Genomic DNA, 19,951 nt, shown 5'->3' with positions numbered 1-19,951 from the left:
ACGCATGCGTCACAAAAGTTGCGTTTTTGCGTGCGTTTCCGATGCGTCGTGCGTTGCGTCGGCGACGCAGCGTCGCATGACGCTAATGTGAACGTAGCCTTAAACGGATGTTCACATTGGCCACAAAACATTGAAACCTACAAGAGAAAAAAGTTAAAGAAAACCCTGATGTAACTAAGTAAAAAACCAAAAGTGCATTTAAATAACACAGAGTTTTTAGTAATACTGTTTTTTGATAAAAAAATACCACAAAAGCCATCCCACCTCGTCACGGTAACTCTGATCGGGACCAATGTGAACATGTGTTTAACCTCTGCATGTGTACCAACTCAATTTAAGCTCAATTTTGTGTTGTTTTTTTCTCTATATTGTTGCATTCTGTGCAAGCCGGGGTGCGGCCTCCCTGTTTCTGAGCTAGAGACTATATAAGGCTTCCCCAGTCTAGTGTTTCACTGGTTGGGCCCAGTCCTTTTGTCTGTCCTTATTCACACTGAGGTCAACATTGACACAATGTAAGGTTTTAATATTAGACAGTGTAGGACTGTCCCAATCAGAGTTACCGTGACGAGGTGGGATGGCTTTTGTGCTATTTTTTGATCAAAAAACAGTATTACTAAAAACTCTGTGTTATTTAAATGCACTTTTGCTTTTTTACTTAGTTACATCAGGCTTTTCTTTTACTTTTTTCTCTTGTAGGTTTCAATACTTTCCAAAATGGTGCCACTTGTGGGGGGTTTCAATGTTTAGGCACATCAGGGGCTATCCAAACGCGACATGGCATCCTATCTCAATTCCAACCAATTTTACATTGAAAAGTCAAACGGCGCTCCTTCCCTTCCGAGCTCTGCCATGCACCCAAACAGTGGTTTACCCCCACACATGGGGTATCAGCGTACTCAGGACAAATAGCACAAAACTTTTGTGGTCCAATTTCTTCTGTTACCCTTGGGAAAATAAAAAATTGGGGGCGAAAAGATCATTTTTGTGAAAAGAATATGATTTTTTTTTATTTTTACAGCTCTACATTATAAACTTCTGTGAAGCACTTGGTGGGTCATAGTGCTCACCATACATCTACATGAGTTCCTTAGGGGGCCTAGTTTCCAAAATGGTGCCACTTGTGGGGAGTTTCAATGTTTAGCCACATCAGGGGCTCTCCAAACGCGACATGGCGTCCCATCTCAATTCCTGTCAATTTTGGATTGAAAAGTCAAACAGCGCTCCTTCCCTTCCGAGCTCTGCCATGTGCCCAAACAGTGGTTTACCCCCACATATGGGGTATCGGCGTGCTCAGGACAAATTGTACAACAACTTTTGGGGTCCAATTTCTCCTGTTACCCTTGGTAAAATAAAACAAATTGGAGCTGAAATAAATTTTTTGTGAAAAAAAGTTAAATGTTCATTTTTTTTTAAACATTCCAAAAATTCCTGTGAAACACCTGAAGGGTTAATAAACTTTTTGAATATGGTTTTGAGCACCTTGAGGGGTGCAGTTTTTAGAATCGTGTCACACTTGGTTATATTCTATCATATAGACCCCTCAAAGTGACTTCAAATGTGATGTGGTCCCTAAGAAAAAATGGTGTTGTAAAAATGAGAAATTGCTTGTCAACTTTTAACCCTTATAACTCCCTAACAAAAATGTTGGTTCCAAAATTGTGCTGATGTAAAGTAGACATGTGGGAAATGTTAAGTATTTTGTGTGACATATCTCTGTGATGTAAGGGCATAAAAACTCAAAGTTGGAACATTTCTGTTTTTTTCACAAATAAACGGAGGTAATATCAAAGAAATTTTACCACTATCATGAAGTACAATATGTCACGAGAAAACATTGCCAGAATCATCTGGATCCGTTGAAGCATTCCAGAGTTATAACCTCATAAAGGGACAGTGGTCAGAATTGTAAAAATTGGCCCGGTCATTAACATGCAAACCACCCTTGGGAGTAAAGGGGTTAAAGACATTTTGCAAAAAGTTTGCAAAGACATACTACGTAGTTGACCAAATCATTTTTTTTCCTTTAAATTGTGAGACTCTTAGACCTACTGACCTTAGACCTACTGCAAAACTTGAGTATTGTGTTTTGCAGTTACATTATGGTCCCCCTCATTTTAGCTGTGCAATGCCTTGGAAGAGAGGTTACCCACAGACCCCTTGCTTGTTACTTCTGACTCAAATATCATGTTGTGTCATCACATTATAAGATGAAATTCTTCTACTACTCAGTACTTATTATCGTAGCTCATAATAGTCTTCACAACTTTTTTCTCCAGACCAAGAAAGAAATTAAGAGCCAAACATTTTTCTTACCTTGAAGTATATGAAAAACAGATCATAATGGATGTTCATCCAATTAATTGATGTTTTTTTAGCACTGCTCATGCCCAGAACACTAGATGTGCGCAGTTAAATTGGATCTGTTACACATGGAACAAAATCTGTTACAAAACACAAACCAGCTTCCATTTTTAAAGGGAACCTGTCACCTGAATTTGGCGGGATCGGAAAGATTGGCTTACGCAGGCGTGTACTACGGAGGACAGAGAATGAACTTCAATCCAATATTGCGGCCAGCATGCAGCCAGCGGGTAAGGAAAGGGTGAATCAAACACCGAAAACTCCGCCCATATGACCGAAAACCGGTCCCGCCAAATTCAGGTGACAGGTTCCCTTTAAGTGAATCGGGTTTTGTTTAACACTGGATCTGTCACAGAAAGATGACAACTGGATATGTGAACACAGCCTAAGCTGGATAGTTACATGCCATGAGGAAGATAGCCCTATAAAGCTTCATATACTTGCACAGTTATATTGATACAGCACTATTATTGTACTTATATTTTGGAAAGTGAATAGATGTTAAAGAAGTTGTCCACTACTTGGACAACTCCTTGTCATACCCCACTCTTGGCCCCGATAAAATAATAAAGCTTATGCTCACGTACCATGCCTGCGCTGTTCCCATGGTGTTGGCACTCGCTCTCCCCAGGGCTTCTGTGTTGTTGTTGTGACACGTGATTCTGGCGCCCAATCAGCACTTGTGTCACTATTGGCGCCTCCTGTCAAATTGAACTTGAAGAGGAAGACAGATCAGCTGCAGCCCGGACTTCCTCTTCATGTTTGATTTGTCCCAAGGCGACAGTGATGCCAGCGCTGATTGGGCCCCAGGGTCACATGTCACAAGAACCGCACGAGAGCCCTGGGGCCGCAAGTGCTGACACCGCAGGATCGGCACCAGCACGGGAGGGGAGTATAAGCTTTTTTTGTTTTATCGGGGCCAAACATTTAGATCAAGAAGTAGTTGTCCAAGTAGTGGACAACCTCTTTAAGTATGGCAAAAGGGAATGAGTTATATGTATGGTACTCATTTTCTTTCCCTTCCCAATCTTGCTATGCTCCAGCAATCTGTTCCTTAAGGTGTCTCTGTTGCCTAAGTGCTGCTGTATTCACCCTGCAAGTACCGCTGGTAATGGAGGAAACCTCAAGGCCTGTATTACTGAATGTCACAGATGCGGTCTGATCAGATATACTGGGGTTGCTGGACTCAGTGGTGTCACAGAATTGTTGAGTGTGTTGTAAAACAACTCAGCAGGTGTATTCAGCTCTTCACTTAGGACAATGGGATTATAGGGATTGTACCACCCTATACTAAATCTTCCAACATAATTGGATTTATCCCTATACTTTGGTGCTGTTACCTTATTGTGTTTATCTTAATCCTCACCCCACCTGTAACTTGGCTACGTCTTTCTCTGAAATCCCTCCTGATTTTGACCCTGACTCAACTGATTCTTCTTATGGACTGATTTAATTGTTTCTGATCCAGGCTACTCCTCTGACTTTGGTCTTGTTTTCTGATTCTATTCCTTGTTCTGTCCCTCCTGATACTGACAGATTTGTTTGACCAATCACTGCTTCTGTCTTGCTTATCCAGCCATCAGATACTCCATGGACGCAACCAATGGGGCCCTCTTGTAAGTCTAGATTCCTTTATAGAGGTTAAAGTGTGAAGGACGAGGTGTACCTTGGACCTTCTAGACGGAGTGCCTAGTCAAGTTTGTCTGAGGTAGCTTTTCTGTGCTGATGGTCTATGACAGACTTTAAGGGAACCGGTCATGTAAAATAATGCTATTAACATTTAGATATGGGGTTAATCTGCAGGTTACTAGTGTTCTGATACTGTGCGGCCGCTGCACTGAGAGCCCCACTGCCAGAAGCATATAAACTCTATTTCTCCTGGCAGCCTTGCTCTTTCAGTCAAAACTGCACCCCGAGCACTGACTGGCAGCTGGCTCAGCATTAGGGTCAACTGTCAGTCAATGCCATGGGTGTGATTACAACTGCCGCTCTCTATGCACAGAGCGGCAACTGACACCATGCTAGTGCCACCCCTGTGACTGAAAGAACAATATATGACAGCAGTAATAAAGTTCATTTCTTTTGCTTTTTTATATTTTCATTTCCCATACAGCAAACCTGTTACTGGTCCCAATGTAAGGATAATTTTTGGACTGCTTGTTAAGAAAAATGCATTGCTTCTGTCTGATACTGTTTGTAAAGCTCGTTAAAAAGCCAAAACTGCAGAATTTTTCACACACTCGAGTACATCCCATGAATCAGTAGCTTGTAAAATCACCTTTTGCAGCAATTACTTGAAGAAATAGTATTTTGTATGACAATCAGTCTCGCATGGTTCTGGAGGAATTTTCGCCCACTTGTATTTGAAATGTTGCTTAAGTTAATTGCAGTTTGTGGGCATTTGTTTATGCTCAACTTTCTTAAGGTGCCTCCACAGTATTTCAGTTGGGCTTTAGCTTTTGGATAGATGATCTCATGTTGGAATACTTTGGTATGCAGAGCAGTTTGTGGTTGACTAGATAGAAGGTGCTCAGATTCTGTGGCTGTAAAACAAAACAAAATCATCAACCCTCCACCATATTGACAGTTAGAATGAGGTGTTTGTGCGGATATGCTGTGTTTGGTTTTCAACAAACATGGAGCTATGCATTATGGTCTAACATCACTAGCTTACTCTCATCTGCCCAAAGGACATTGTTCCTGTAGTCTTTTGATTTCTACACATCTCACTGTTATCAATGCTAGCACGTTTGTTTGTTTTTTGAAAGAAGCTTCTTTCTCTTGACAAAACTTCCAAATAACCCACACTTGTTCAGTCTTTTTCTAACTGTACTGACATGAACTTGGATATCTAACATGCTAACTGAGGCCTTTAATGTCTGAGCTGTACCTCTTTGGTTCTTTGCCATCTCTCCTAGCACTACATGGTCTCACCTAGGAATACATTTCCAGATATATCCACACCTAAGAAGAATTAACTGTCGTGAATGGTAAACATTTGTGAATAATTTTCCTCAATGTAGAACGATAGACTCCACAATTTGAAAACATCACTATAACCCTTGGCAGTGATCTAGGCTGCCCTAGTCACATGCAACATTCACACTAGAGGATCTGATGGGCCCAGGCAGGGCCTGTGTGGGCATTGAGGTGGGGGGGGGGTTGTTTAGTTGCTGTGGGCCCCCATCTTCAAAGAGGCCCCATGCAAGACCCAACACAGCTTCAGAATTAGTGGGATGGTTAGTCACTTGACCACCTGTCTTAAAAAAAAACAGAAGCCGCACGATAATGCCAGTTTTGCATAATCATCGCAGTTTCCAAGGGAAGAAGGACCTTTGGAGGCATGATGGTCATGGGACCAAAGATCATTATAAAGCCCAAGACAACTGTTCTTCTTCCAATATGAGCAACAGACATCAAGAGGTGGGACACACTCTAAAGCAGTCTTCCCTAACTTCAGTCCTCAGGACCCACAAACAGGTCATGTTTTCAGGATTTCCTTAGTATTGCACAGATGATTGATTTTTTTTAATCTGTGCAGGTGATGCAATTATCACCTGTGCAATACTAAGGAAATCCAGAAAACATGGCCTGTCGGTGGCTCCTGAGGACCAGCGATGGGGAACACTGCTCTAAAGGATCAGAAAATAAATTATCTTTATTTAAATCAATAAAAATGTATATGCATTGTATTTGAATAATTGTCTAGTTATAATTTTAAGCTAGCGCATATGGTATAGAGAAAGAGACATTGTTATGATGAGCCTTCCCCTTTAAAACACGTAAATAGCTCGCTTTGTAATGTACTGTCTTTTTTTTTTTCTCATGCAGATGATAGACTTCAACCTACTGTTCCTATTTGCTGCAAGTATACTGCTTTTTTTAACTTTGTACGTAGTTCTACATGGTCCACGAAGAGCTTTTGCTAGAATCGTTTTGCATGAAGCAACACAAGGAGTCAAATCTTTTTTCATGAAGCAAACCAAGGAACAGAGAGTTTTACAATATGTGCTGGATAATGCAACGCGTGGAGACCCCCAGAGTGTCGTAGATAATATTGATAAATACTGTAAACAAAAGGAATGGGCTATGAATGTGGGAGACCAAAAGGGTAAGATTATGTAAAGAAATTAAATGCATACGTATATATGTACAGTCCAAACATAAGTTCCATCACATATCAAAACACCAGGAAACATGTAAGCTCAACTCTCAGACAAATATAGAAAATGCAACACACAATAGCAAAATGCCTAAATGATACTCTACATGTTACCGACATAGTTGTTTACAGTTTATTTTTGTAGAGTTTGTGAAATAATTGTATACCTTCTATAGAGAACCTTGTTTTACCACATGTCAGACAGTTTGGTACCACTCGTGCGGCTGCGGGGTTGATTACCACTCATCTGGTGGATGTACATCGCCTCCAGCTAGTGGCTGGTTGGGTGTCAGTCAAGCCTGAAGGGGTGTGGTTGGAAACCAGACTGCCCAACTTTCCAGGTTTTGTAAACGCCCAGATAAATCTTCATTTACAATGTGTATAAATTGTACATCATTAAAAAAAAAAAAAAATCTAGTTTGACTTTGCAGCATCAGGAAAAGCATGCAGGAACTGGTTTGGAAACATTGTAAGATGTAAGGAATTTTACTGTGTAATTTACAAATTGAAACTTCTGTGATATAACTGTCTAAAATTGCTTTGAAATAATGAGTTGGTCCTTTTAATGAAGATGACCATTAGATATAGGCTATGATGAAAATTTTTCACAGAAAATCTGGTCTAAATAAAGGTTGGGCAATTCAGTGGTGGCCTTTCTGAGAAGTTGCACCACAATAATATAATACAGTATATAATAAAATGCATATTGAGGCTCACATGAAGAGGTAAAATAATCGTTTTTCTTGTTTGATGTCACCAATTCTAAGTGCATTTCACAATGAATAATGGTCATAAAATTTTCTTTATTACAAAATATTATATTTTTTTCACGTCAGTTCTAGAATAGATTATCTTGAAGCTATTTTGGAGGTTTGTGATTGTTTATTATATGGCTGTTGATGCAACATTCAGCTGGAACATAAATATACAGGTGCATCTCACAAAATTAGAATATCATCAAAAAGTTAATTTATTTCAGTTCTTCAATACAAAAAAGTAAAACTCATATATTAGCTGGAGTCATTACAAACAGAGTTATCTATTTCAAGTGTTTATTTCTGTTAATGTTGTGGTTTGTGGAAACCTCACACTAGACCTTGGAAATCAAGGTCCCAGAGTCTGGAGGAAGAGTGGAAAGACAGACAATCCAAGCTGCTTGAGGTCTAGTGTGAAGTTTCCACAATCAGTGATGGTTTGGGGAGCTATGTCATCTGCTGGTGTAGGTCCACTGTCTTGCAAAACTCTCCCCGCTCCAATCTGTCCTGAATGCTGCAGCCAGGATCATATTCCTCACCAACCGTTACACCGATGCCTCTACCCTGTGCCAGTCATTACACTGGCTACCCATCCACTCCAGAATCCAGTACAAAACTACTACCCTCATCCACAAAGCACTCCATGGCTCAGCACCACCCTACATCTCCTCCCTGGTATCAGTCTACCACCCTACCCGTGCCCTCCGCTCCGCTAATGACCTCAGGTTAGCATCCTCAATAATCAGAACCTCCCACTCCCGTCTCCAAGACTTTACACGTGCTGCGCCGATTCTTTGGAATGCACTACCTAGGTTAATAGGTTCATTTACATTACTAAAAAGTGGATTACTCTAGAATAAGACATCAGATCACAGATATCAATGAATGATTTTATCCAGCTTCTTATGACCTGCATGCCCATATAGATGGCTTAGGAGGGTTGATTGTACTGCCAGATTCTCTTTAAGTATAGAATCCGTACAACGTTCCTCTGCCCCTTATAATCACTTATAAAGACAGAGAGGTTGGGTATGGCATAATATATCCACATACAGTTGTGCCCAAAAGTTTACATACCCCAGGAGAATTTTGTCTTTCTTGGCCTTTTTTTTCAGAGAATATGAATAATAACACCAAAACTTTTTCTCCACTCATGGTTAGTGGCTGGGTGAAGCCATTGTCAAAAACTACTGTGCTTTCTCTTTTTAAATCATAGAGACAACCCAAAACATCATAATGACCCTGATCAAAAGTTGACATACCCTGGTGATTTTGGCCTGATAACATGCACAGAAGTTGACACAAATGAGTTTGAATGGCTACTAAAGGTAACATCCTCACCAGTGACCTGTTTGCTTGTAATCAGTGTGTGTGCATAAAAGCTGATCCAGTCAGACTCTTGCATCTTTCATCCTGCCACTGATGTTTATGGATTGTGAGCCATGGAGAAAGCAAAAGAATTGTCAACGGATCTACGGGAAAAGGTAGTTGAACTGTATAAAACAGGAAAGGGATACAAAAAGATATCCAAGGAATTGATAATGCCAGTCAGCAGTGTTAGGTCTCGAGTTCCCACTTCTGCACAGGGGGAATCTCGGGCCGTCTCCGCTGCGGTCTCCCATTCCTATCCAGCCGCAGTGGAGTCTGCTCAGCAGGGACGTCGGTCCCAGCATCTTGCTCGGTCTCGCTCTGTACAGAGAGTTACTGCTGCTTCTTCAGCTCCTGCCATTAAAGTCAGTGCTGGTCAGCAGCGAGCGGACTTCTCTGGGACTAAGTCCTTATTTGCGCACACTGAGCATGCCCAGGGCAAGATCTCCCGTTGGAGATCGAGGGTCATGTGCTCAGGCTCTGCAGCGCATTCCATTGGTCCTCTTGGCAGGTCTTGGAAGGGCAAAGTTTCTGTGGCCACTTCCTGTCCTGCAACTATATAAACTGCGCATGACCGCACGGCCATGCGCTAGTGTACAATTATTATGTGTGTGTGTAGATGGATGTATGTCGATGGATGAAAGCTCCTAAGTATCCCTCCCTAGAGTTGTTGATTGCTCGCGGATGATGGTAGCTCTCTAGCGCCCGACTATCCATCTGTATGTTACACACATCACAGCGTCCTATAGCTGTGCCTGCCAGTACGGCGCCGTGCGCTTGCCTTGCTCTTTCCATACCCAAGCCTGGGTGGTTAGTGGCGTCCGTCAGTGCGGCATCGCACGCACTCTTGTGCTCATATATTGCTGATAAGCTTCTTTACACACCCAGTTGCGGTGTTGTGCCAGCAAGGGTCTAATCGGACTTCAATCCCTTTTGGGGTTAAGTTCGCTGACTGCTTGCTCACGCTCTATGTTCGGTACCGCGGTCCTGTGACGTAACAGGATCGCTTTCTTCACGTTGGGTGAGGTTTAACCCACGTGTTTATACTTTTAGTACCGCCATATAGTCTGTCATTTACTAGCAGCGGGTTTCGCCTGCACGGTGGACCCCGGACTGCGAACGCATCTATATCATCTTTCTTGGTGCGTTCCGCCAGTCCTAACATTACACTAGCGCCAGGGTCTGGCTAGTGATGACAGACAAACAGCAATCCTTCCGGTATATCCAGCAGCTGGAGGGTAGGTTGGCGGCTCTCGAGAGCGCAATCTCAGCTGTGGATGTTACCGAAGTTGCTGTACAGGCTGCCAGCGTGGCTGCAGCAACCTTGTCCATTGCCACCCCTGTTCCGACATTTTCTCGCCTCCCGCTGCCAGAAAAATTTTCTGGTGATAGCAAATTTTGTAGGGGATTTGTGAGTCAGTGCTCTATTCATCTTGAGCTCCTGGCTGCACGCTTCCCCACAGAGCGGGCTAAGGTGGGATTTATTGTATCTCTATTGTCGGACAGGGCGTTGAAATGGGCTACGCCGCTGTGGGAGCGTGGCGATCATATGGTGCAGAGTGCTCCGCTGTTTTTGAGCACTCTGAAACAGGTCTTTTTAGGACCTCAAGTCACCCATGATACTGCGCTCCAACTGCTGGCATTAACTCAGGGTGAGTCCTTGGTCAGTCATTTTGCCGTCCAATTCCGCACTTTAGTATCTGAGCTGGAATGGTCGGATAAAGCTCTTATCCCCATATTTTGGAGGGGCTTGGCCGACCACGTAAAGGACGCTCTGGCCACTAGGGAGGTTCCTGCCACACTGGAGGAGTTAATAACAGTCTCCACTCGAATTGATCTCCGTTTTAACGAGCGGATGTTAGAGCGAGCCCAGTGTAGGCAGAGGTTTCGGCTGGCTCCTACTTTCGCCAAACCTCTGGAATCTCCGGTCCTGGTTCCTGAGTCACATGAGGCCAGAGAAGTGTCACAAGCGGGATCTAAGTCCCGGACCGCTTGTGCACTCAGGGTCTGTCATGTTTGCCAGCAGTCAGGACATCTAGCCACCAGATGTCCTCAGCGGTCGAGGAAACGTCAGCGTCTAGTGGTCGTAGGTGGAGGTACACTAGACACGGCGACGTTTGCCTCTAAATTGTCCTTTAAGGGGACAATTACTATAGGCTCATTCTCCCACTCGGTAGAGCTCTGCGTGGATTCTGGGGCGGAGGGCAATTTTTTGTCTTCTGCCTTCGCCCAACGTCACGCAATACCCCTGGTTATGCTAGCTCAACCTGTAACGGTACGAGTGGTGAATGGGTCGACACTGCCCTCACAGATAACACACCAGACCATCCCTTTTACTCTGTCCATGTCGCCATCTCATCAGGAGATTATTTCTCTGCTCGTCATTCCAGAAGGAATTGATGAGGTCCTGTTGGGAATACCTTGGCTACGGTACCACTCTCCTCATATCGAGTGGTCCTCAGGCAGAATTCTGGGATGGGGTGAATCTTGTGGGGATAGGTGTCAGAGGGAGTGCGTTCAGGTTGCTACAACAGAGGTACCCGCAGATCTATCCTCTCTCCCCAAGCAGTATTGGTCTTATGCAGACGTGTTCTCCAAAAAGGCGGCGGAGACCCTTCCGCCCCATCGCCCCTATGATTGTCCTATTGACCTCTTGCCTGGTGCTGAGCCTCCCCGGGGTAGAGTCTATCCGCTATCTCTCCCGGAGACGGAGGCAATGTCACAGTACATCCAGGAAAATCTGGTAAGAGGGTTCATCAGGAAATCAGTGTCACCTGCTGGGGCAGGATTCTTCTTCGTGCAGAAGAAGAATGGGGAATTGCGTCCATGCATAGACTACAGGGGTCTTAACGCCATCACCGTTAAGAATAAGTACCCTTTGCCTTTGATATCTGAGCTATTCGATAGGCTTCGGGGAGCAAGGATATTTACTAAATTAGATCTGCGGGGTGCTTACAACCTGATTCGCATCCGTGAGGGGGACGAATGGAAGACGGCGTTTAACACCAGGGATGGGCACTATGAATATCTGGTGATGCCCTTCGGGCTCTGTAATGCCCCAGCCGTTTTCCAAGACTTTGTGAACGATATCTTCCGGGATATGCTTTCCACCTCGGTCGTAGTCTATCTGGATGATATTCTCATCTACTCTCCAGATATTGACTCCCACCGTAGAGATGTTTGCAAAGTCTTCGACCTCCTACGGGCAAACTCCCTCTATGCCAAGTTGGAGAAGTGTATGTTTGAGCAGGAGTCCTTACCTTTCCTAGGCTACATCATCTCAGCCCAGGGATTGGCTATGGATCCTGCCAAACTACAGGCTGTGATGGACTGGCAGGAACCCCATTCTCTTAAAGCGGTGCAGCGCTTTATGGGATTCATCAATTATTATCGCCAGTTCATCCCGCACTTCTCAACTTTGGTAGCTCCCTTGGTTGCCCTCACCAAGAAGGGGGCAAATCCCAAATTGTGGTCTGAGGAGGTCTCCAAGGCCTTTATCTCTATAATGTCACACTTCGCTAGCGCTCCCATTCTACATCACCCCGATGTTGATAAGCCATTTATCATGGAGGTGGATGCCTCTTCTGTTGGTGCTGGAGCAGTCCTCTTCCAAAAGGATGCTCAAGGTCGGAAGCATCCTTGCTTCTTTTTCTCCAAGACCTTCGCACCAGCAGAGAGGAATTATTCCATCGGGGACAGGGAGTTGCTAGCCATGAAGTTGGCTTTCTCGGAGTGGAGACCTCTCTTGGAGGGAGCACGTTTTCCCTTCCAAGTCTTCACAGACCATAAAAATTTGGTGTACCTGCAGACTGCTCAGCGGTTGAATTCTCGCCAGGCCAGATGGTCCTTGTTCTTCTCCCGGTTTCATTTCACCCTCCATTTCCTTTCTGGGGAGAAGAACATTCGGGCCGACGCTCTCTCTCGCTCCGTTGTGTCATCTGCGGAGGAGGAGGAGCCTCGGCTTATTGTCCCCACCGAGAGCTTGAGAACTGTGGCTCCGGTTTCGCTGGAGTCTGTGCCCCCGGGCAAGACTTTTGTTCCATCTAGTTTGCGACCAGAGGTTCTTTCTTGGGCGCACTCGTCCAGGGTGGGTGGACATTTTGGTACTAAAAGGACATCTGAGTTACTGGCGAGGACATACTGGTGGCCGCATATGGCCCGTGATGTCGCGGAGTATGTTCGGGCGTGTGTCTCTTGCACCAGGAACAAGACTCCTCGGCAACGGCCAGCTGGTTTGCTTTATCCTCTGCCCGTGGCGGACAGGCCCTGGGAGATGGTCGGGATGGACTTTGTGGTGGGCTTGCCCAAGTCTCGTAACTGCACCTTTATCTGGGTGATCACCGACCATTTTTCCAAAATGGTGCATTTGGTGCCTCTTCCACGTCTACCATCTGCACGTGCATTGGCTGTCTTGTTTATCAAGCATATCTTTCGCCTACACGGTATGCCAGACAAAATTGTTAGTGACCGGGGTCCCCAGTTTGCGTCTCGATTCTGGAGAGAGCTTTGTCGTCTACTCAGTATTGAGTGAAATCTCTCTTCGGCATATCATCCAGAGAAGAATGGGTTGGTTGAAAGGGCCAACCAGACCTTGGTCACATATCTGCGACATTTTGTTTCTGCCAGGCAGGATGACTGGGCATCCTTGCTACCGTGGGCAGAGTTTGCACTTAACAATGCCGTAGCCGACTCCACCGGTCATACTCCATTCCTCTTAAATTACGGCCAGCATCCGCGTGTTCATGTGCCCATGCCTGTGTCTTCCGCTGATTCCAGGGTGGCAGACTGGGCTGTGGAGGCACGGGACATTTGGGATCGCACGCAGGATGCCATTCGGGCCTCCAAGGAGAGGATGAGGTCCTCCGCCGATGTTCATCGGCGCCCCGCTCCGACCTTTGCCCCTGGCGACTTGGTGTGGCTCTCCGCCCGTAACATCAGGCTGCAAGTTGAGTCCACTAAGTTTGCTCCTCGCTACTTGGGTCCCTTCAAGGTTCTCGAACAGGTTAATCCCGTGGTCTACCGTCTGGCTCTTCCTCCACGCTTGGGTATCACCGACACCTTTCACGTGTCCCTCTTGAAACCCGTATACATGTCCCGGTTTTCCGAGTCATCTGCCGGGACATCGGGTTCGTCTACGGACGATTATGAGGTGAACGCTATTTTGGGGTGCAAGGTGGTACGCGGCAAAAAGTTCTATCTGGTGGATTGGAAGGGTTATGGCCCAGAGGACAGGTCATGGGAACCTGCTGAAAACATTCGGGCCCCGCAGCTCATTGCTGCCTTCGAGCGTAGCGAGGCCCAAGGAGGGGGGGGCCCTAGAAGGGGGGTAATGTTAGGTCTCGAGTTCCCACTTCTGCACAGGTGGAATCTCGAGCCGTCTCCGCTGCGGTCTCCCATTCCTATCCAGCCGCAGTGGAGTCTGCTCAGCAGGGACGTCGGTCCCAGCGTCTTGCTCGGTCTCGCTCTGTACAGAGAGTTACTGCTGCTTCTTCAGCTCCTGCCATTAAAGTCAGTGCTGGTCAGCAGCGAGCGGACTTCTCTGGGACTAAGTCCTTATTTGCGCACACTGAGCATGCCCAGGGCAAGATCTCCCGTTGGAGATCGAGGGTCATGTGCTCAGGCTCTGCAGCGCATTCCATTGGTCCTCTTGGCAGGTCTTGGAAGGGCAAAGTTTCTGTGGCCACTTCCTGTCCTGCAACTATATAAACTGCGCATGACCGCACGGCCATGCGCTAGTGTACAATTATTATGTGTGTGTGTAGATGGATGTATGTCGATGGATGAAAGCTCCTAAGTATCCCTCCCTAGAGTTGTTGATTGCTCGCGGATGATGGTAGCTCTCTAGCGCCCGACTATCCATCTGTATGTTACACACATCACAGCGTCCTATAGCTGTGCCTGCCAGTACGGCGCCGTGCGCTTGCCTTGCGCTTTCCATACCCAAGCCTGGGTGGTTAGTGGCGTCCGTCAGTGCGGCATCGCACGCACTCTTGTGCTCATATATTGCTGATAAGCTTCTTTACACACCCAGTTGCAGTGTTGTGCCAGCAAGGGTCTAATCGGACTTCAATCCCTTTTGGGGTTAAGTTCGCTGACTGCATGCTCGTACTCTATGTGCGGTACCGCGGTCCTGTGACGTAACAGGATCGCTTTCTTCACGTTGGGTGAGGTTTAACCCACATGTTTATACTTTTAGTACCGCCATATAGTCTGTCATTTACTAGCAGCGGGTTTTGCCTGCACGGTGGACCCCGGACTGCGAACGCATCTATATCATCTTTCTTGGTGCGTTCCGCCAGTCCTAACAAGCAGTGTTCAAACTGTGATTAAAATATGGAAAATCAGTGGCTCTGTAAAAGCAAAACCACAGGGAGGCCAACAAAAATGTCGACTACAACTGCCAGGAAAATTGTTTGGGATGCAAAGAAAAACCCACAAACAACATCAGCTGAAATACAGGACTCTCTGAAAACTAGCGGTGTGGTTGTTTCAAGATGCACAATTAGGAGGCACTTGAAGAAAAATGGGCTGCATGGTCGAGTTGCCAGAAGAAAACATACTACATACAAGGGACAAATACCACCACACCATGTCCAAACCACATATTACCACCACGTAGTGGCCAAATAATAGCACATATAAGGAGTAAATACTGACACACGATGAACAGATCACATATTACCACAACATAATGACCAAATACTACAATACTGATCATTAATAAAAAATACTATTATCACCAAAAGTGCCATTGTACACAGGAGATCTGTACTTCGTACACAGTGTCTGTGTACAGGAAATACAGCGATCACTGGTAACATTATATACAGGAGCTCTGTATATATTATACACATGAGCTCTGTATATAGTGTCAGTGTACAGGTAATACTGTGATCACCAGTGACATTTTATACAGGAGCTTTGTATATGGTGTACAGTGATAGTGTCAGTGTACAGTTAACACACTGACTCACCGGTGACGTTGCTAGTTGAATTCCTTCATCTTCGCTTTTCATCTTCATCCAGCACACACCACCATCACTTCTTCCAGCCAGGACTCATCTCTGCAGAAAATAACATTTATCTAGAGCACATTCCCCAATTTTTCCCCAACCTCTACACTATGCCAGAAGAAGAAAAAAAGCAACCGTGTCGCCCTGCACAGTAACAGGACATTTTCTCCCCCACACTGAAAACAGTATCCTCAAAAATAATATCCTTTATTTATTATTATTACTTATTTCTATAGCACTATTGATTCCATGGTGCTGTACATGAGAAGGGGTTACATACAAGTTACAGATATCACTTACAGTAAACAAACTAACAGTGACGGACTGATACAGAGGGGCGAGGACCCTGTGTAACAACTCTGCTGGCATCACGTCATGGCCTCACATCTCTCACACTCTTACCCACTGCTCCAGGTCATGATGTGGTTTCTGTTTCATGCCAGCTCCATGTTCTGTGTCTCTGCTCTCTGCATGCCTCATGGCTATGTGTATAGGGGGCTGGCGCCTGAACTCTCTGGTTCTTATAGGAATCAGGTGCATCTGTCTAATCAGTTCCTGACCAATTATCAAGAGGCCTCCTGTATATAGTGCAGCTCCACCCTGTGGTCTGGGCCTGTGCAATGTGTTAGCTCAGTTTGTTTCTTGCTTCTGAGTTTGCCAGGTCACGCTCTGATTTTCTCCCTCGCTGGAGGCTTTTCTCTGTGCTATTGCCTTTATCTTGTTGTCCGCCCTCCAGGAGGCAGTATATCCTGGTCCCTGTGTCTTTGTCCCTGTGTCTTTGTCCTTGTGTCTTGTTCCTTTGCCTTGTCTGTACTTAGTCTTATCTTGGTCTCCTTGTCTGTGGCTTCCTTCCCTGCTGTGTCTTTCCTTGTGTTCTCAGTCTGCTTACACTCCGCACTCTTGCGGCTCTGCCTGCTCTGTATCTTGGTAGCTTTACCGCTGCTCCGCACTCCTGCGGTTCTGCTCCGTTCTACTCTGCTCCGCTCCCGTTGCTGCAGAAACCTCTTTCTGCAGTTCCTCTCTGCAATCCTTGCGGTTCCACTCTGCTTAGCTTCTGCAGTATCTCTTGCTGCAGCTTCTCTCCACATTCTTTGTGGCTCTGCTCAGCTTTTGTTGCTACGCTATCTCTTGCTGCTTTTCCACTCCTATCTGCAGTCTTGCACTCCTCTCCTGTGTGAACAGGTCCCTACCTGTTCCTTCATATTTCATATCTGTTCCTGCACCTCCAGTGTGAACAGGTCCCTACCTGTTCCTCCAAACTACATATCTGTTCCTGCACCTCCAGTGTGAACAGGTCCCTATCTGTTCCTCCAAACTACATATCTGTACCTGCACCTCCAGTGTGAACAGGCCCCTACCTGTTCCTCCAAACTACATATCTGTACCTGCATCTCCAGTGTGAACAGGCCCCTACCTGTTCCTTCATATACCACATCAACCAATTCTGTGTTCCTGCCAGTCCTGCCGTTCCTGCCCTGCCTTCCAGTCCTGTGTTCCTGCTGTCCTAGCCAGTCCTGTGTTCTCTGCCGTGTCTCTGCCAGCCTACTCGTCTGAGTTCCAGCCGTGCTCTTCTGCCAGTCCTGCCTAATGCCCGCACCAATCCTGGTGTTCCTGTCTCCCAAGTGGGATCAGCAGCCACAGCCAGACACCACCCTGGAGTAGCACCTGGCAGCTGCCTGCTGCTCAAGCCTGACCTCACCATCAGAGGCTCCAGTGAAAACCCAGGCAGCTGTCATAGTCACGCCCCTTCCAGGGTAGTCTGGTTTGTGGCACAGTGGGGCCACAAACCCCCAAGCTCACGCCCACCAGTCAGGGCATGAGCATGACAGTTTTCACAGGCCATGGCCTCCGCTGTATCCCAAGTCTTACCGCTTGCAGAGCATGATGAACTTTCTCTCTACCCGTATGAGCAAGCTGAAGAATTTGTTCCGCCCTGTGTCGTTCCAATTGAGGAGACCTCGGGCCCAATCATAATTTCAAACGCTCTCTACAATCAACTTCGGGCCTATGAGGAAGAGCACAACCCAGCAGACCCGCCTAGGTTCTATGGGAATCCAGAAGAATGCCAAAGCTTCCTGGAACAGTGCTTGCGCTACATCCTGCAGAATGCAGCTTGTTTTCCCTCTGACCTGATTAAGGTGTGCTACATCATGTCCTACCTAGCAGGAGATGCTTTATTATGGATTTGTCCCCTCTAGGAAGCAGGGGATCCTATCGTCATGAGTCTTGGGGCCTTCCTGGTGGCCTTCCGTAAAGTCTTTGACATGCCTCGTCCTGCTGCTCCTGTGAAGTCTTCCCCATCTAGATCCGAGAGGCGCTCCAGACGGGCGAAACCCGTGAAGAAACCTCCACATCAAGCCATGACCGTCTGTGATCCTCCAGTTCCTCTATCCGTTAAAGCAGCTACTCAAATAGAACCCAAAAAGACTGTCAAGAGTGGACTGGCAAAGCACCAGTCTAAGACCAGTCGTAAGAAGGGCTTACTATGTCGCTGCTGTTGTGAGGGACACCTGGATAGCCTCTGTCCAGGGGATCTAAAGCCCTAAAACCTCGGGCCAGTAGGAGAGACTGCCCTTGGTGAGAATAATTCCCTTCCGCTAAAGTCTGTGTTCCGGTGCCTTGTGGGAGCTTCGGCCCTGCAGATATATTCAAGCTGCTAACCAGACGGAGTCTAAATGTGGTTCCTGTTCCACTACTCCAGAATCCTGTGAAGGTGTTTGGTGATGCTCGAGCCCTACTTATGAACAGTCCAGTGTTGAAGGGACAACTACAGCTCCAAATCGGAGCATTATATGCGGAGAAATTTGTTTTCCACTTGTTGACCAGTCCGCCCGTGGGTCGTTCTGAACCGGATACTCTGCTGCCCGTTCCAGCCCGAAGACCCAGCGTGGTTCTGCGTTTGGAACTATCAAGTCTCCAGAAGTTTCTTGTTCCTAAACTGCAAGGTCAATGTACAGTGTTGATATCTTCTCCACCTAATCAGCTGGCTATTGAGTCACAGTGTGCTGACCTCACTGAAGTAAAGGAAGCAGTGACGTCCTCTCCATACACCTCCAGTGACCAGTTCCCAGGAACATCCCTGTCACTTAAAAAATTTTCCCTGAACTTTGCGAAGAAGATGCTTCCTGTAATTATGCCTTCAGATTCCATGTGGCAGGTGGATGAAGAAGTTGAAGCTGAAGCTCTTGCATCTCTGTTCTTCACCAATCCGGAGGAAGAGATGGTCCAGTTTTGTCTGAGTAACAAGCTGATGGGGCTTCCTGAATGTATGCCTTCTGCTTCCAAGTGGCTACTTGATACTAAGACAGAGAATTACTCATCCTCTAATCTAGAAGAGGAGGTCCAGTTTTTTCAGGGTACCAGGCTGAAGATGTTTCCTGTATGTATGCCTCCAGTTTCCATCTGGCTATTTGGTGAAGATCCCAAGACAGAAGTATTCTCATCTCTGCTTCCCACCGGTCTAAAGGAGAAGGTCCAATTTTCTTGTAATCATGGGCTTAAGTTGGATCCAGTGAACGTGTCTTCAGTTTCCAAGGAATCACATTATGTTGTGGTCAAATCGCAAGCTTCCAAGTCCCTGCTTTCAATTAACCAGGTGAAAGAAGTCCTGGCCCTTGCATCTTCTGTGTGGGAAGCTGATCTTACTGGACTCAAAGAGACTGGGCAACCTGAGATCTCTAATGTCTCATATACCTCATTCTACCAGAGGAATGTTGTGATGGCTCTGACTATGTGTGCTCCTATCCTTCTTCTACAAGTTATTCTGGCGGGCTTGAAGAAGAGGGGCCGTAAAGGGGGGGGGGGGGTACTGTAACAACTCTGCTGGCATCACGTCATGGCCTCACATCTCTCACACTCTTACCCACTGCTCCAGGTCATGATGTGGTTTCTGTTTCATGCCAGCTCCATGTTCTGTGTCTCTGCTCTCTGCATGCCTCATGGCTATGTGTATAGGGGGCCGGCGCCTGAACTCTCTGGTTCTTATAGGAATCAGGTGCATCTGTCTAATCAGTTCCTGACCAATTATCAAGAGGCCTCCTGTATATAGTGCAGCTCCACCCTGTGGTCTGGGCCTGTGCAATGTGTTAGCTCAGTTTGTTTCTTGCTTCTGAGTTTGCCAGGTCGTGCTCTGAGTTTCTCCCTCACTGGAGGCTTTTCTCTGTGCTATTGCCTTTATCTTGTTGTTCGCCCTCCAGGAGGCAGTATATCCTGGTCCCTGTGTCTTTGTCCCTGTGTCTTTGTCCTTGTGTCTTGTTCCTTTGCCTTGTCTGTACTTAGTCTTATCTTGGTCT

General features: G+C 46.2%; 1 protein-coding gene across 1 annotated transcript in view; it reads left to right on the top strand.

Moving 5' to 3' along the window:
- The window catches only part of LOC138669685 (catechol O-methyltransferase-like), a 66,217-nt gene that overhangs the window by 25,422 nt on the left and 20,844 nt on the right, over positions 1-19,951 (top strand). The window contains exon 2 of the mRNA XM_069756366.1: positions 6,193-6,472. Within this exon, the coding sequence (XP_069612467.1) occupies positions 6,193-6,472 (280 nt within the window). The remainder of the gene's footprint in view (positions 1-6,192; positions 6,473-19,951) is intronic.

The sequence above is a fragment of the Ranitomeya imitator genome, chromosome 1, assembly GCF_032444005.1.
Source record: "Ranitomeya imitator isolate aRanImi1 chromosome 1, aRanImi1.pri, whole genome shotgun sequence".
Lineage (NCBI taxonomy): Eukaryota > Metazoa > Chordata > Amphibia > Anura > Dendrobatidae > Ranitomeya > Ranitomeya imitator.
The sequence above is the reverse complement of the archived record's forward strand: the minus strand, read 5'-3'. Positions and strand labels throughout refer to the sequence as shown.